At 41.4% G+C, this 17,212-nt stretch overlaps 2 protein-coding genes across 2 annotated transcripts in view; both read right to left on the bottom strand.

The window, feature by feature from the left end:
- Positions 1-4,175: 4,175 nt before the first annotated feature.
- On the bottom strand, positions 4,176-8,204 carry LOC115102972 (RING finger protein 11-like). The gene is made up of 3 exons (XM_029623480.1): positions 7,583-8,204; positions 6,277-6,446; positions 4,176-6,058 (listed from the first exon to the last, which is right to left on the bottom strand). The coding sequence occupies exons 1-3, from the start codon at positions 7,694-7,696 to the stop codon at positions 5,887-5,889; spliced, it is 456 nt and encodes a 151-aa protein (XP_029479340.1). The 5' UTR covers positions 7,697-8,204; the 3' UTR covers positions 4,176-5,886.
- A 3,371-nt stretch (positions 8,205-11,575) lies between these two features.
- The window catches only part of LOC115102971 (voltage-dependent R-type calcium channel subunit alpha-1E-like), a 90,991-nt gene continuing 85,354 nt past the window's right edge, over positions 11,576-17,212 (bottom strand). Inside the window, 4 exon segments of the mRNA XM_065005687.1 lie at positions 11,576-13,916; positions 14,115-14,284; positions 14,602-14,737; positions 15,220-15,330. Coding sequence (XP_064861759.1) covers positions 13,368-13,916; positions 14,115-14,284; positions 14,602-14,737; positions 15,220-15,330 — 966 coding nt within the window. The 3' untranslated portion in view covers positions 11,576-13,367.

Here is a 17,212-nt window from a genome sequence, read left to right as displayed (position 1 = left end):
ACAGATCATGGCCATAAAAGCCTGGCTTTGTACAAAACTGTCTGGCCATGTCTCAACAGGCAGCCTAATTCCGATTTTTTCTTCTTCTCACTAAATTGGTCTTCATACCAATCAGATCAGCTCTGAAAAACAACTTATGTGATTGGTCAAAAGACCAATTAGCGTTAAAAAAAAATCTGAATAGGGCTGCCTATGGCAAGAGACTTTCAAAAAACATGGCCATGATAATGACAGCGAAAAAACAACAAAGGAGCAAAATATACTGTATGTACTGTGTTGATAGAGCTAGCTTTAAAGGGGAAATATAACACTGTACTACCATCTGGTGTAACAAGAAGATACTACAGTCTCAGAACACTAATAATTCAGGGATTACCCAGGTGTGTGCTTTCCGGTTTATTTTATACAGATTACATATAGGGGCTGTTTGGCCTTCCAAAAATCAAGATTACATTTATTTTCAGATTCCTGAACAAAAAAAAAGAAGCAAAAGATGTAAAAAAACATTTACTTTTCCCACATTGTTACATTACAGCCTCATTCTAAAATGGATTCAATTGTTTTCCCCCCAAATCATCAATCTACACACAATAACAAAAGCAAAAACTGTTTCTTACATTTTGGCAAATGTATTAACAATTAAAAATGCATCACATTTACATAGGTATTCAGACCCTTTACTCAGTACTTTGTTGAAGCACCTTTGGCAGCGATTACAGCCTCCAGTCTTCTTGGGTATGATGCTGCAAGCTTGGAACGCCTGTATTTGGGGAGTTTCCCCCATTCTTCTCTGCAGATCCTCTCAAGCTCTGTCAGGTTGGATGGGGAGCGTCGCTACACAGCTATTTTCAGGTCTCTACAGAGATGTTTAGATCGGGTTCATGTCTGGGTTCTGGCTGGGCCACTCAAGGACATTCAGAGACTTATACGAAGCCACTCCTGCGTTGTCTTGGCTGTGTCCTTATGGTCCCTCTCCTGTTGTAAGGTGAACATTGGCCTCAGTCTGAGGTCCTGAGCGCGTCGGAGCAGGTTTTCATGAAGGATCACTGCACTTTGCTCCGTTCATCTTTCGCTCGATCCTGACAGGTCTCCCAGTCCCTGTAGTTTCCTGCAGCAGTGATGCTTGGCATTCAGGCAAAATAGTTAAATCTAGGTTTCATCAGACCAGAGAATATTGTTTTTCACGGTCTGAGAGTCTTTAGGTGTTTTTTGGCAAACTCCAAGCGGGGTGTCATGTGCCTTTTACTGAGAGGTTGCTTCCATCAGGCCACTCTAACCTAAAGAACTGTTTGGAGGAGTGCTGCAGAGATGGATGTCCTTCTGGAAGTTTCTCCCATATCCACAGAGAAACTCTGGAGCTTTGGCAGTGACCATCGGCTTCTTGGTCACCTCCCTGACCAAGGCCCTTCTCCCCTGATTGATCAGTTGGGCCAGGGTTGCCAGCTGAAGGAAGAGTCTTGGTGGTTCCAAACTTCCTCTATTTAAGACTGATGGAGGCCACTGTGTTCTTGGTACCCTTCCACACATCTGTGCCTTGACACAATCCTGTCTCGGCGCTCTACGGACAATTCCTTCGACCTCATGGCTTGGTTTTTGCTCTGAGATGCACTGTCAACTGTGGGACCTTATATAGTCAGGTGTGGGCCTTTCCAAATCATGTCCAATCAATTGAATTTAGCACAGGTGTCAAGTTGTAGAAACATCTCAAGGATGGTCAATGGAAACAGGATGCACCTGAGCTCAACTTCGAGTCTCACAGCAAAGGATCTGAATACTTATTTACAGTTGAAGTTGACATCCACTTAGGTTGGAGTCATTAAAACTCATTTTTCAATCACTCCACAAATTTGTTAACACACTATAGTTTTGGCAAGTCGGTTAGGACATCTACTTTGTGCATGACACAAGTCATTTTTCCAACAATTGTTCACAGACAGATTATTTCACTTGCAATTCACTGTATCACAATTCCTGTGGGTCAGAAATTTACATACACTAAGTTGACTTGTGTTTAAATAGTTGGAAAATTCCAGAAAATGATGCCATGGCTTTAGAAGCTTCTGATAGGCTAATTGACATCATTTGAGTCCATTGGAGGTGTACCTGTGGATGTATTTCAAGGCCTACCTTCAAACTCAGTGCCTCTTTGATTGACATCATGGGAAAATAAAAATAAATCAGCCAAGACCTCATAAGATAAATTGTAGAACTTCACAAGTCTGGTTGATCCTCGGGAGCAATTTCCAAACACCTGAAGGTACCACGTTCATCTGTACAAACAATAGTATGCAAGTATAAACACCATGGGACCACGCAGCCGTCATGCCGCTCAGGAAGGAGATGCATTCTGTCTCCTGGAGATTAACGTACTTTGGTGTGAAAAGTACGAATCAATCCCAGAACAATAGCAAAGGACCTTGTGAAGATGCTGGAGGAAACAGGTACAAAAGTATCTATATCCACAGTAAAACGAATCCTGTATCGACATAACCTGAAATGCCGCTCATTAAAAAAGCCGGACTACGGTTTGCAACTGCACATGGGGACAAAGATCGTACTTTTTGGAGAAATATCCTCTGGTCTGATAAAACAAAAATATAACTGTTTGGCCATAATGACCATTGTTATGTTCGGAGGAAAAAGGGGGAGGCTTGCAAGCCGAAGAACACCATCTCAACTGTGAAGCACAGGGGTGACAGCATCATGTTGTGGGGATGCTTTGCTGCAGGAGGGACTGGTGCACTTCACAAAATAGATGGCTTCATGAGGAAGGAAAATTATGTGGATAAATTGAAGCAACATCTCAAGACATCAGTCAGGAAGTTAATGCTTGGTTGCAAATGGGTCTTCCAAATGGACAATGACCCCAAGCATACTTCCAAAGTTGTGGCAAAATGGCTTAAGGACAACAAAGTCATCACAAAGGACTGACCTCAATCCAATAGAACATTTGTGGGCAGAACAGAAAAAGCATATGCGGCAAGGAGGCCTACAAACCTGACTCAGTTACACCAGTTCTGTCGGGAGGAATGGGCCAAAATTCACCCAACTTATTGTGGGAAGCTTGTGGAAGGCTATCCGAAACGTTTGACCCAAGTTAAACCATTTATAGGCAATGCTATCAAAAACTAATTGAGTGTATGTAAACTTCTGACCCAATGGGAATGTGATGATAGAAATCAAAGCTGATATAAATCATTCTCTCTCCTATTATTGACATTTCACGTTCTTAAAATAAAGTGGTGATCAAACTAACCTAAGACAGGGAATTTTTACATGGATTAAATGTCAGGAATTGTGAAAAACTGAGTTTAAATGTATTTGGCCAAGGTGTATATAAACTTCCAACTTCAACTGTAAATAAGGTTTTTGTTTTTATATATATATATATATATATATATATACACACACATTTGCAAAATGTCTAACTCTATAATGACAAAGAGAAAACAGGTTATTGTGTGTAGATTGATGGGGGATTTTTCAAATGTAATCAGTTGTAGAATAATGTGGAAAATGTGGAAAAAGTCAAGTGGTCTGAATACTGTCCAAATGCACTGTAAATCTTCTCCCTCTTGCACTTTATATCTCTGGGACAGAGTTTTGCAGATGCATAGTCAAAACCAGTGTAAACTCTAATGGCCAAAACTTTTATCTCCTACAAACACAATGACAAACAATACATCTAAAGGTAGGAGATATACAAACATCCAGTGGTGTAAAGTACTACTTAAGAAGTTTTTGGGGGTATCTGTACTTTAATATTTATATTTTTGACTACTTTTACTTCGCTACATTCCTAAAGAAAATATTGTTTTTTTTACTCCATACATTTTACATGACACCCAAATGTACTCGTTACATTTTGAATGCTTAGTAGGACAGGAAAATGGTCCAATGCGCGCACTTATCAAGAGAACATCCCTGGTCATCCCTACTGCCTCTGATCTGGCAGGCTCAATAAGCACAAATGCTTTGTTTGTAAATGATGTCTGAGTGTGTCCTTGTCTATCCGTAAATTTAAAAAACGAGAAAATGGTGTCGTCTGGTTTGCTTAATATAAGGAATTTGAAATTATTTATACTTTTTATATTATTTATACTTTATATTTAAAACCAAATACTCTTTAACTTTTACTCAAGTAGTATTTTACTGGGTGACTTTTACTTGAGTCATTTTCTATTAAGGTATCTTTATTTTTACTCATGTATGAATTTGGGTACTTTTCCCACCAGTGCAAACATAAATACAGAAAAGGGTATCAATTATAATATAAACTAAACATTTAACGGAAATAATTCACCACAGCAGCAGTTACAAACATATATATATATAAAAAGCGACAAACAAAAAAGGAAATCATAGTGTATGTAAAAACAGCCAGAACGTATTTTTGCACAATGATGTATTGACTGTGGGAGAAGACTGAAAATACAGATAAGTAAGCTAAGTACTTAAGGGAAGAAATTCCACTATTCTTAATGTCTCCCCTCCTCCCAGTCACTTTCACACAAAAACACACGCTAGGATCAAGACAAGCAAAACAAAGCAGAGACTCACTCTACTGAATCACACAATTCATGAATATATATTCAGCTATTGAGCTTTTCTTTAATGTGATAAGTGACCAATGGTAGCATTGATACCATTATCAATATCAATCCTAACTTCTGTGCTGCAAAAATAATAAATAATATTGAAAAGTGCAAGGTTCTAGATATAGATATATATTAACATAATGCTTCCGTTAATGTCCTATAAGTAAAGTGCAAATCTCGGGATCAGATTTAATGTGTGTGCAAGCATTCCTAACTTCTAGACTGATCCTCCACCACATGCACAAACGAGCCCTTTACATTGGCTGACAGCTATGTTAATCCTCTAAAAGTAAAACATATGAACCTTACACAGGGTGACTGACATACAGCTCATACACTTCTTTAGGCCATTCGGAATGGCAGTGGAGCTATTTCGAATGGTAAATCTGAATGGCAAAACAAAAGCCAATGCATGTAGTACATAGTCTAATAAAGGATGGACTTTGGGTGATTTCTGCACTGTGTATGTGCATACTATAGTTACTTTGTTGTAAGCCTAAAGAATACTATGCTCTGTAACTTATTTTACTTTGCAACTGTAACACTAAAACAGGGTAAGCTTCAGTCCATAGAGAGATACCGATTATTACGCCACCATGCCGGCTTTCCTGGGGCTTTTTTACCCTTACTAAGCCATATTCAGAGTGCAGGATTTGGAGACTTTAGAAGACAGATGAGTCATGTCATGGTGTTGCCAGCTGTGGCTTTTAGAGGAATCTGATAGGATACCTCCTGGTGGCCAAATTCAGACGACAGAGAATTATCCAATCACATTTTCAGCTACTAATCATGGTGAACAAAATGCTGGAATGGGATACCACCGAGACCTGCTCAAATGGAACTGCAGTGAGCCATCACTACGGTAACAGCCCCCTCCTTCCCACCATAACATCACCAACCCAGGCCTACTGTATTCAACAGCTGGCTCAGGAACCCAGTCCACCACAGACACACAAACATATTTTCATGCTTGTCCTCCTATGTCCTCCATGACTCAGCCTGTTCAGTTCAGAGCCAGTTCCAGGTGATGGGCGGATGGGTCAAAGTCTTTTCATTGTTAATCACTAGTGTTCGCATAGTCTCTCTCTATCTATGTCATCACCGACCAAGACACCATGCTACTCGTTATCCCAAAGTTAAAAGCGGAGGAGGGCAGCGTGTGTATGTATTTGTTGGGGCTGGTGGAGGTGGAGCTGTAAGAAGTCTGTGATGGTTGTAGTGTGTGTGTGTGTGTATAGGGGTGCAGCTTTGCGGAGCTCATCATAATGGGGTAGGGTTGTCTTAGGGGTCAGTTGGTCTCGTAGGTAGAAAGCAGGGCAGCATCCACAGGCTCCATGCAGGAGGGGCAGGTGAAGGACCTCATCAGCCAGTCATCTATACAGTCCATGTGGTAAATGTGCATACAGGGCAGGAATCGGATGGGGTCCCCGTACACAAAGTCCATCATACATATCACACACCTAGAAAATGGGTTATATACAATTATGAATAGTAGTTTTAATTAGAGTCTGTCGTATATTTCTCCTGAGCACATTACCTGACCAGGAAAAACCATGGGCACTAGTTATGTTAAACACATGTTACAGCTAGGGCAGAAGTTTTACCTAGTTAGGTCACATGATCAGTGATCTTTATCAATAACATCAAAGAATAAAAACAGTGGTATGCAGATGCTCACTCTCTGATTTTTTTCTCGGAGCCATCCCGGCCTCCGTCATAGACGCCCCGGGGAAGATGCTGGATGAGGCCGATACGCTGGGCGATACGGACCTGCTCCTCCTCAGTCAGCTGGGTGGCCAGGCGGGCCTGGCTGGGGGTGGGGTGGTACACCGGCATGTGCGCCTGCTCCTGGAGAAAAGACACACATACAGAGGAGAGTCAATAAACAGGCCAATTCAACTGGACTGATTGCACAACCCAGTGTTTTATCAATCACTGTATGCGTGAGATGGGATGGGCCCCCCTCCTAGCTCAGTTTCACCCTGCCTATAAGAGTGGCTGGGCTTATATTGGTTTCAATTGATAAAGTTGATGCCAGATGACACCTAGTTGTAATAGTAGAATGCACAGGGTGCAATTTTGAAACTGGGCGGTGCATCATCAGTTCCTTTTGTCATGTTAGTCATTACATACCTTAGAGAGCTATTTCTAACTTGTCAGAAATTTCATGTCAGCTAAAGTTGTTCATTTAGGCTTTATAAGCCCATAGATATTGTTGTACTGTTATCCACCCTGCCGTGGATAAAGCCGTTGACAAAAACTGCCCATTCTGGACATTCTTGGCAAGCCTGTTAGGAACACTTTTGTGAGATTGAAAAGCATTTGGGCAACAAAAGTGCTGCGTGTGTGATTTTTCCTTTGTGTAACTGGGTTTGTTAAACTATTGTAATATGAAAACTCAGACCCATAATCAGTTGCAATACCTAGCTAATACAATACATAGTCTAAGGTGTCACTACAGTCCCTGGTTCGAATCCAGCCTGTATCACATCTGGCCGTGACTGGGAGTCCCATAGGGCTGAGCACAATTGGCCCTGGTCCAGGTTTGTCCGGGGTAGGCCGCCATTGTAAATAAGAATTCCTTCTTAACTGACTTGCCTTGTTAAATAAAGGTAAAATATATATTTCTAAATATTCAAAACCTATTATTTACCCTGGTCTTTAAATCTTTCATTCGGGCTAATCTGAAGTCAAATTGAAACTATAAATTTGACAGCAACTTTAAACTATAACGTTACCGAGCTATATGAATGAGTCATAACCCAGGTCTGGAAGAATACAAACGAAATTACATCAACCAGCTAGCTAAATAATCAGAAAATGTTTTGACCAGATTCCCAAGATGTTCAATGCATTTGCCCCCTACCCTGGGTTTTGCATGATTCTGTCAATTATCATAACCCTACTTCACACCAGTGACTGGCTAACGTTTGCTAGCTAAATAACTAATAAAACTATCTAGCTAAGTTAATATCAAGTCTGACCTGGTAAGGCGGAGGTGGCTCCAAATCCGCGTCTGCGTCCGCATAACTTCCTCTGTCAGACTCGTGAAGCAAAGATATATCGTCCGACGTCGGCGATTTGAGACAATTACCCATGTCCTCTTCTCAGCCCCTCGTTGTTTAGCTAGCTATAGAAGCTAGCTTGTAAACTTACTATTGTTAGTTTACAACCACATGTATCCTCCACTCGTTACAGAAGTAACGGTATTACACATTAACTACTGTTTAACAACCCATTAAAATATAATATGTCTGTTCATACGAATACTATATCGAGCCCCAGCAGCTTTCCAAGCTATTCAACATCATCAGACCATCACAGTCAAAACAAAGAGCTAGATAATAACAGTAGCTAACGTTAGCTACTTCGGTTAGCTAGCTAATGTTAGCGACATGTTATTCCTTAAATGAATATCACTCATTCCTCGGTCTACGATTTGAAATGTAAAACGTTCACTTAAAAAGCAACTACCATAACAACATCAAGCGATAGAAAATTAATATTTTGTACAAATATCGACCAATGACTTCGCGAAAAAATTAACAAATAACTGTCTGGCTAGCAATATTATCAGAGATCCTGGACATAATGACAAGATGCTTGTGACTCCGCCCTAACAATGGGATTCGCTGTCCATAGAGCGGAACAGTGGGATGTCAAGCTCCCGCCCATTCCTCTCTGGATTGGAGGATACATCTCGTTATTTGAATATACTTTCAATATTCGATAAGGGTGTTGACGTCAACCGCCTGTATTCAATGGAGAGTGAGATGCTATTCTAGCCTCATGAATATGCATAGACGCCTTGAATTTCAACAGGGACAATTCAATGAATTGTGTTTTTTCTCAATTTACCAGAATGTCACGTGCATCACACTTATTATCAGTATGCTCATAACAACCTAAGCATTACTTAACCTATATTAGATCAAATACGCCTCAGGTATCAAAAAAAACAATTCATTTTTTTCTTGACTAAATTCCACACTCTCTCAAAAACTCCTCACTTGCTTAATAATTAAAGATGCACTATGCAGAAATCAAATCAAATCGAATCAAATCAAATTTATTTATATAGCCCTTCGTACATCAGCTGATATCTCAAAGTGCTGTACAGAAACCCAGCCTAAAACCCCAAACAGCAAGCAATGCAGGTGTAGAAGCACGGTGGCTAGGAAAAACTCCCTAGAAAGGCCAAAACCTAGGAAGAAACCTAGAGAGGAACCAGGCTATGTGGGGTGGACTGGGGACAGCAAGGAGTCATCATGTCAGGTAGTCCTGGGGCACGGTCCTAGGGCTCAGGTCAGTTGAAACTGGAGCAGCAGCATGGCCAGGTGGACTGGGGACAGCAAGGAATCGCTCCGCCATTTCTTCAATGCAAAATTTCTAATAGTTCACCTAATTTCAGTTTATGTAACAAAACAATTAAGTATAGTGTAGTGTAGAGTATAGGGTAGAGAATCATTAAGTGCTGATGGTGCCGACAGAGAGGGCTGCCTCGCTTCTAGTCAATAGGAAACTTTGCAGTATTATTTCTTACATTGCTAGCCCAGAAAATCTATATTAGATTTGGGATTATATACACTCTATCGGCAGGATAGTGTTATTTCATACAGTCAGGAAGAACTATTGCTTTTTGTTTTGTTTTTTCGCGTTGTTCGTAACTTGTTTGGTACATAATGTTGCTGCTACAGTCTCTTATGACCGAAAAGAGCTTCTGGACATCAGAGCTGCAATTACTCACCTCAGAATAGGCAAAGAGTTTTTCTTCAATGATTCGGCACGGGAGGGAGATACTACAGACAACTGACCAAGCCCAGATCACCGGCATTCACTGGAGAATGAAACTGAGATTTTGCGGAAAAAGATCAAGTACATTAGAGTGTCTAGTTTGAGAAACAGACGCCTTACAAGTCCTCAACTGGCAGCTTCATTAAATAGCACTCGCAAAGCACCAGTCTCAATGTCAACAGTGAAGAGGCAACTCTAGTATGCTGGCTTTCTAGGCAGAGTTACAAAGAAAAAGCCATATCTCAGACTGGCCAACAAAAATAAAAGATTACGATGGGCAAAAGAACACAGACACTGGACAGAGGAACTCTACTAGAAGGCCAGCATCACAGAGTCGCCTCTTCACTGTTGACGTTGAAACGGGTGTTTTTTGGGTACTATATCATGAAGCTGCCAGTTGAGGACTTGTCAGGCGTCTGTTTCTCAAACTAGACACTCAAATGTACTTGTCGTCTTGCTCAGTTGTGCACCGGGGCCTCCCACTCCTCTTTCTATTCTGGTTAGAAACAGTTTGCGCTGTTCTGTGAAGTGAGTAATACACAGCGTTGTACGAGATTTTCAGTTTCTTGGCAATTTCTCGTATGGAATAATCTTCATTTCTCAGAACAAGAATAGACTGACGAGTTTCAGAAGAAAGGTTTTTGTTTCTGGCCATTTTGAGCCTGTAATCGAACCCACTGCTGATGCTCCAGATTCTCAACTAGTCTAAAGGCGGTCAGTTTTATTGCTTCTTTAATAAGCATAACAGTTTTCAGCTGTGCTAACATAATTGCAAAAGGGTTTTCTAATGATCAATTAGCCTTTTAAAATGATAAACTTGGATTAGCTAATACAACATGCCATCGGAACACAGGAGTGATGGTTGCTGATAATGGGCCTCCGTACACCTATGTAGATATTCCATTAAAAAATCGTCCAGTTCCAGCTTCAATAGTCATTTACAACATTAACCATGTATACACTGTATTTCTGATCAATTTGATGTTATTTTAATGGACAAAAAATGTGCTTTAATTTAAAAAACAAGGACATTTCTAAGTGACCCCAAACTTTTGAACGGTAGTGTATATTTACTGAACAAAATTATTAACACAACATGTGTTGGTCCCAGAAGTTCCCAGAATTTTTCCATAAGCACAAAAAGCTTATTTCTCTCAAATGTTGTGCACAAATTTCTTTACATCCCTGTTAGAGAATATTTATCCTTTGCCAAGATAATCCATCCACCTGACAGGTGTGGTATATCAAGAATCTGATTAAACAGCGTGATTATTACACAGGTGCAACTTGTGGTGGGGACAACAAAAGGCCATTCTAAAATGTGCGGTTTTGTCACACATCACAATGACACAGATGTCTCAGGTTTTGAGGGAGTGTGCAATTGGCATGCTGACTGCAGGAATGTCCATCAGAGCTGTTGCCAGAGAATTGAATGCTCATTTCTCTACCATAAGCCGCCTCCAACATTGTTTTAGAGAATCTCGTGGTGCCCCAGATCCTAATGAGTTAACTGTTACATTATTCATTTAATCAGGTAACAATTTAACATAGTTAGTTAATTAGATAAATAACAGTCTTCAGATTAATGTTAAAGTCAAGATAGCAGAGCAGCACTTCATCGAGGACATACAGTACCTCTCCCCATCTTAGCAACCAATGCATCAATATGTTTGACCACTTCAGTTTCAATCTATGTTACACTAAGCAGTTTAGTCTCCTCAACTTGCTCAATTGCCACATTATTCATTACAAGATTTAGATGAGGTTCAGGGTTTAGCGAGTGATTTGTCCAAATTACAATGCTTATAGTTTTTTATATATTATGGACCAGCTTATTATTAGCCTCATATTCTAAAACTGACTGCAGCTCTTTTTTAAGGGTTGCAATGATATCACTTGCTGTGGTAGCTGACATGTATAATGTTGAGTCATCAGCGTACATAGACACACAGGCTTTACTCAAGGCTAAAAGGTAGGTCATTAGTAAAAATAGAAAACAATAAAGGACCAAGAAAGCTGCCTTGATGTATACCACACTGGTTTATGTTAGAGAGGCTCCCATTAAAGAAAACCCATATGTGTTATGTTAGATAGGTATCTCTGAATCCACAATATGGCAGATGATGTCAAGCCTCTGACCATTGGTCTAGTCTACCTCAGATATGGAGACAAGCAGCCACATATTGTATGTGCAATTGAGGACACTTCTATTGCAATTGAGGACACTTTTATTAATATATACAGCTATTATACACATATAAACCAAACAACTATTTTGCATTCCAGGACAATTCTCCATGTTTTTTGGTTAACTGAGTTTCACAGAATCATTACCCTTTTTCAGGCAAATAAAACAAATACAAATACCTTAAATTAACATTCCAGAGATACCCTATTCCATCCTTTAAGCGTGTTGTGAGCAGAAAGGGATATTGACTCTTACAATCCTACAGAAAATATGATAGAAATGTACTGTACATTATTAGTAAACCATTCTAAATAACGGGTGAAAACAGGTGTGAAAAACATCCTTTTACATCTGTCGTCTGTAATGGTTCATACAGTATTGACATAAAGAATGAAGAAGATATACAGTTGCAGTGAGTTCTTTGACACATACCGATGATGTTGCAAGCTAATGTACAAAGAGGAGAATGTGGACGGCTACATTGATGAACAACAGAACACTCAAGTTCATGATTGCTTCTGTGCCAGTTATTGATTCTGGAAGATGACAAGGAATGAATCCGTCAAATGGTAGAATATTGTAGCAACTGAAGAAAAACAGGTACAGTACGTTGACAAGACGAAAGTTGGTCCAAGACAGGCAAATGGTCTGCTGGTTTTCCTAGTGACTTAATAAAGGTTCATTGATGAATTGAAGCCATGTTCTGGGCGTAATTCGAGTCATTTGGTTCTCTAGAGTCCAGTTCATAGCAAAGCACTGTCTTTTCAAATCACACTGGATATTTAGGCATTCCTTTCTGAAAAACAGTTGATCGCATTTCATGACATTGTTGGTTGCTTTAAATTGTCCTGCAAGTCGGTAAAAACATGTAAATAAATCATACAGATTCCCAACAGAAGAGTGTGCCATTCACTTTCTGTTTGTATACAGTGGATAACTGTCCTACTGATCATTGTTTTATTCCTTTGACATGTTACAACAGGAATGACATAGTTTACGTATGAATAGATAATTACTAAAGAGGTGTGTTCCCTTTGTAGACAGTAAATGGATAGGAAATCTAATGGTGGAGGGCGCAGAAGGTTAAAACCTCTCTACTACATTTCAAAACACATTGCTTTGATCAATTATTGTTTGTGTCTATTTTTTGTTAACAGACATGACATTTTATTAACTTAATGATAAGTCAACAGATAACCTTCTCTATGGCCATGTAACCTACTCAGACAATCAAGTGGTATTGGTGGCAATACAATTTTATGACAAAAATCACAGGTATTTACAAAAGCCATGGTTTTCAAAGATATTGTTTCTCCTTATATATTTGCACATATTCACACACCCCACATACACTGTTAAGAGAAACACAAAATCAATGTCAGAGAAACACCTTCAGAAATGACAATACCTATTGACAGACAACGTAATTCTATCCTTTCAATTTATTTCATCTCTTTTCTGTACATCCAAGGCTAATTGAGGTTTATTATTAGTCACTTTCTTTTGTTAAGTCAGAATATAAATAAACCACAGTCAAATATTTGCGGGTAGATATTTATTGTACATTTTCTGTGTGACTTTAAAAGGGATCCTACTTGCAGGAAGTGGAAAAATGGATGTTCTTAATTTTTTTCCTCCCCTCACATTTGATCAAACATACTGCAATCACACAGGTATGCAGTATTAATGCAAGAGAGCGACAAATGTCCCTCTTTCTTTTATATTGTAGTACATCTTATACACTAGCACCTTCCTCACCTCTCATCCACCACCACTTCCTCCTCCTCCTAGCAGTGGCCGTCCTCCTCTGTGTCGCTGAGTGGCTCACAGCCTGCAACAGAGACGGTCTGAGCCAGGCGTTTCCGGAAGTGTCCATTGGGGATCTGCCAGCCGCTCCTGGAGCCCCGTCGGGCCGAGCTGAAGCTAGAGCTGGAGCTGGAGCTGACCGTGTTAGCGCGTCCTAGGCTAGTGGCCACCGCCGCCTCGAAGGTCAGTGTCTCCATGAACCTGGAGGGGTCCGGACTGTGCTCGTCCTCCTGCAGGGTGAGATAGGGCTCCGACGGGTAGCGACGCAGAGGGGAGCCCTGCTGGTGGTGGTGGCGACGACCCCTTGGCCCGGTCTGTCCCTCTCCACCTGCCTCTCTGGAGGCCTCCCCCCACCTCTGGGTCTCTGGGCTGCCCCTGTCGTCATCATCGTCCCCGGAGGGAGGGTGAGTGCGACACACCAGAGGGGAGTAGGAGATGTGGGGATGGGAGCGAGTTGGGGTCTGGGACAGGGGGCGGCGACTAGGGGTACTAGATTCAGAGGTGGGGATGGGGCTGTCGGAGCTGTTACCCTGGACACAGGAGTCAAAACACATTTAATACAGACATCTGATTGCCTTTTTTAAAAGTGTCTATTGTGTATCCAATGTGGGTATGTGTTTGGGGTCTACTTCGTGTCAACCAGAGTTTACACCAGTGGTGTATGGCCCTTTAATGTTTGCCCTTGGTAAGGCATCCAGTGTGTGTGTGTGTGTGTGTGTGTGTCCTACCTGTTTGTCCAGGGGGTGTGTGTGCTCTCGGCTAGGGGAGCATGAGGGCTGTAGACTCCTCTCCTCAGAGTTACAGCGGGATGTGTCTGGGGAGAGGAGGTGGCGGCGCTCTTTGGACCTCCCGCGCTCCTTCTCGGTGTCCAACTGCCTCTTTCTTTCTGACCGGGAGACTGGAGGAGGAAGACCATGGAAAGGAGCACAGAGAGGGAAAGCAAGATAAGAATATATATATATTTTTTTTGTAACACTGTAGATCATTAAAAAGTATGTTGACAGGTAGATCATTGACGCACTTAGGATAAAAGAAAAGGAAAAGCGGCACTTGAAAATAGGATAAAGACAAAAGAAAAGAAAGGGAAATACGGGGAAGAGAACTTGACATATAAACACATGCAAACAATAACCACACAGTAACATCCCTCATCATGCCAGTGGGAGAGATGAGAGGAGAGGTCACGTGAGTGGAAATTGGAGAGTGGAGACTGACCGGCAGCCTTGTAGCTCTTGTGGCGTGGTCTGTACAGTCTATCAGGACTCTTCTTCTCCTCCTGCCACAGGCCATTCACCCTCTGGTCAGCCACAGTGGACGAGGACCGCTTAATGGAGCCACTGGCCATCTCCGTCTGCACGCACATAGAGGGAGACACAACTAAATACCTGCATGTACCATAAAATAGGTTTTTGTTCTTTTCAAAGAAATCCATCCATCTGTCGATCCATGCAGCATTCTCTGTTTTTATCCATCTCCATGCTCAATATTCCAGGAAATGAACAGGTCAACTAGGATGCTTGAACCTCTTCATTTTACTCTTCAACTCATTGTTTAGCGGAAGACAGAGACAAAACATACCAGTAACCCAGGATCAATCAAACACCATTCTGAAACGCTAGCATTCCTTTCAAACATCCATGTTGATTATCCCTCTCCAGAAACCCAGCAGCAAACAGAAGATACATAAACCCATTTTTCTCTCCAAACGGAACAACCAGTGTAGTCTGGTCCTCGTCCTCTGTCAAACAAACATGCATGTCACACTCTGGGGCCCCCTTGCTGCCCGGGGCCCTTCTGGCCCCTGGAGGAGTCAGTGTGGTCAGAGGGCAGTACCTGTGGCTCTACAGCCAGACGGGGCATAGAGGAGGCCCGTACACACAGCCCCTTGCCAAACGGGAGCTGCAGTGAGTCAGGAATCAACCCACTGAACTCCCCAAGACTCACCTATATGAGACCAGAGACAGAGAGAAGGGCGAGGGGAGAGATAGAGTACAGTACAGATCAGGCTGGTCAATTTAATACCGGTACTAACTGCCTTTTGGGGTTCCAGCCAAGGAGGGTTTCGGCCAATGTTACATCGTAATAATTTGCGAGTGCCTTTCTGCAATTGGGAGAGAACTTAAGCCATTCCATCATCACCAACCAATCAGAAGCCATTCCAGCCAAAGAGCCACAGATTAACAACCAATGACAACAAGGAGACTGACCCCAGAAGGATTGGGCAAAACATGAGTAGGAGAAAGAGTAAGAGGGCGTAAGGAGACGGCGACATAAGCACATCGCTACGACAATAAATGAGAAGAGAGAGGACAGAACAACTATCGGACTGTTGTTACACATACACTCATGCAAGTTCAGATCTGGATGCACCAAACATACTGAGCCAGACAAGTTCACCTGCTTTAAAGCCAGTCATGTTACTCCCCAGTGAAAATATACATAGAAGAAGGCAAACACTAACAGATTCCTATAGGGCAAAAAGTACACTGCAGACCAGTTCAACCAAACAGCATAGAAACAGTACAGTAAGCACTGAGAATGACAACGTCTCTTTTCAAACCTCCACTAACCGGACTACAACTTGGCAAGGACAGAAACATCTTGAAACATCAATGCCGTGCTCTGCAATGCACTACTAGTATCTTCATTCAACCATTACTAGGGATAGTTGTTTTTTTCTAAATGTTTTTCTTTAACCGTTATTTCCAGCATTATCCACTAGGTTTGCTGCAGGTAGAAAATCCTAGGAAATCTTTTTAATTGACACAAGTTAAAAAAGTTTGAAATATCCAATAAATGTCGTTCCACTTCATGATTGTGTCCCACTTGTTGTTGATTCTTCACAAAAAGATACAGTTTTATATCTTTATGTTTGAAGCCTGAAATGTGGCAAAAGGTCGCAAAGTTCAAGGGGGCCGAATACTTTCGCAAGGCACTGTATACACTTAGATTGGAGTCATTAAAACTCGTTTTTCAACCACTCCACAAATTTCTTGTTAACAAACTATAGTTTTAGCAAGTCGGTTAGGACATCTACTTTGTGCATGCCACAAGTAATTTTTCCAACAATTGTTTACAGACAGATTATTTCACTTATAATTGTAACTGTATCACAATTCCAGTGGGTCAGAAGTTTACATATATTAAGTTGGCTGTGCCTTTAAACAGCTCGGAAAATTCCAGAAAATTCTGTCATGGCTTTAGAAGCCTCTGATAGGCTAATTGACATCATTTGAGTCAATCAGAGGTGTACCTGTGGATGTATTTCAAGGCCTATCTTCAAACTCAGTGCCTCTTTGCTTGACATCATGAAAAAATCTAAAGAAATCAGCCAAGACCGCAGAAAAAAATTGTAGACCTCCGCAAGTCTGGTTCATCCTTCAGAGACATTTCCAAATGCCTGAAGGTACCACACCATGGGACCATGCAGCCGTCATACCACTCAGGAAGGAGACGCGTTCTGTCTCCTAGAGATGAACGCACTTTGGTGCGAAAAGTGCAAATCAATCCCAGAACAGCAGCAAAGGACCTTGTGAAGATGCTGGAGGAAACAGGTACAAAAGTATCTATATCCACAGTAAAAACGAGTCCTATATCGACAAAAAGGGGAAGGCTTGCAAACCGAAGAACACCATCCCAATCATGAAGCACGGGGGCTGGCACCATCATGTTGTGGGGGAGCTTTGCTGCAGGAGGGACTGGTGCACGTCACAAAATAGATGGCATCACGAGGTAGGAAAATGATGTGGATATATTGAAGCAACATCTCAAGACATCAGTCAGGAAGTTAAAGCTTGGTCGCAAATGAGTCTTCCAAATGGACAAT

This window comes from Oncorhynchus nerka, linkage group LG20 (genome assembly GCF_034236695.1).
Source record: "Oncorhynchus nerka isolate Pitt River linkage group LG20, Oner_Uvic_2.0, whole genome shotgun sequence".
Classification (NCBI taxonomy): Eukaryota; Metazoa; Chordata; class Actinopteri; order Salmoniformes; family Salmonidae; genus Oncorhynchus; species Oncorhynchus nerka.
This window is presented reverse-complemented; position numbering and strand designations above follow the sequence as displayed.

Coding starts and splice junctions, on each gene's coding strand:
- LOC115102972 (XM_029623480.1), bottom strand. CDS start 7,696: ATGGGTAATTGTCTCAAATCGCCGACGTCGGACGATATATCTTTGCTT. Junction 6,447..7,582: donor AGCCACCTCCGCCTTACCAG/GTCAGACTTGAT, acceptor TCTTTTCTCCAG/GAGCAGGCGCACATGCCGGT. Junction 6,059..6,276: donor TCCGAGAAAAAAATCAGAGA/GTGAGCATCTGC, acceptor CCCATTTTCTAG/GTGTGTGATATGTATGATGG.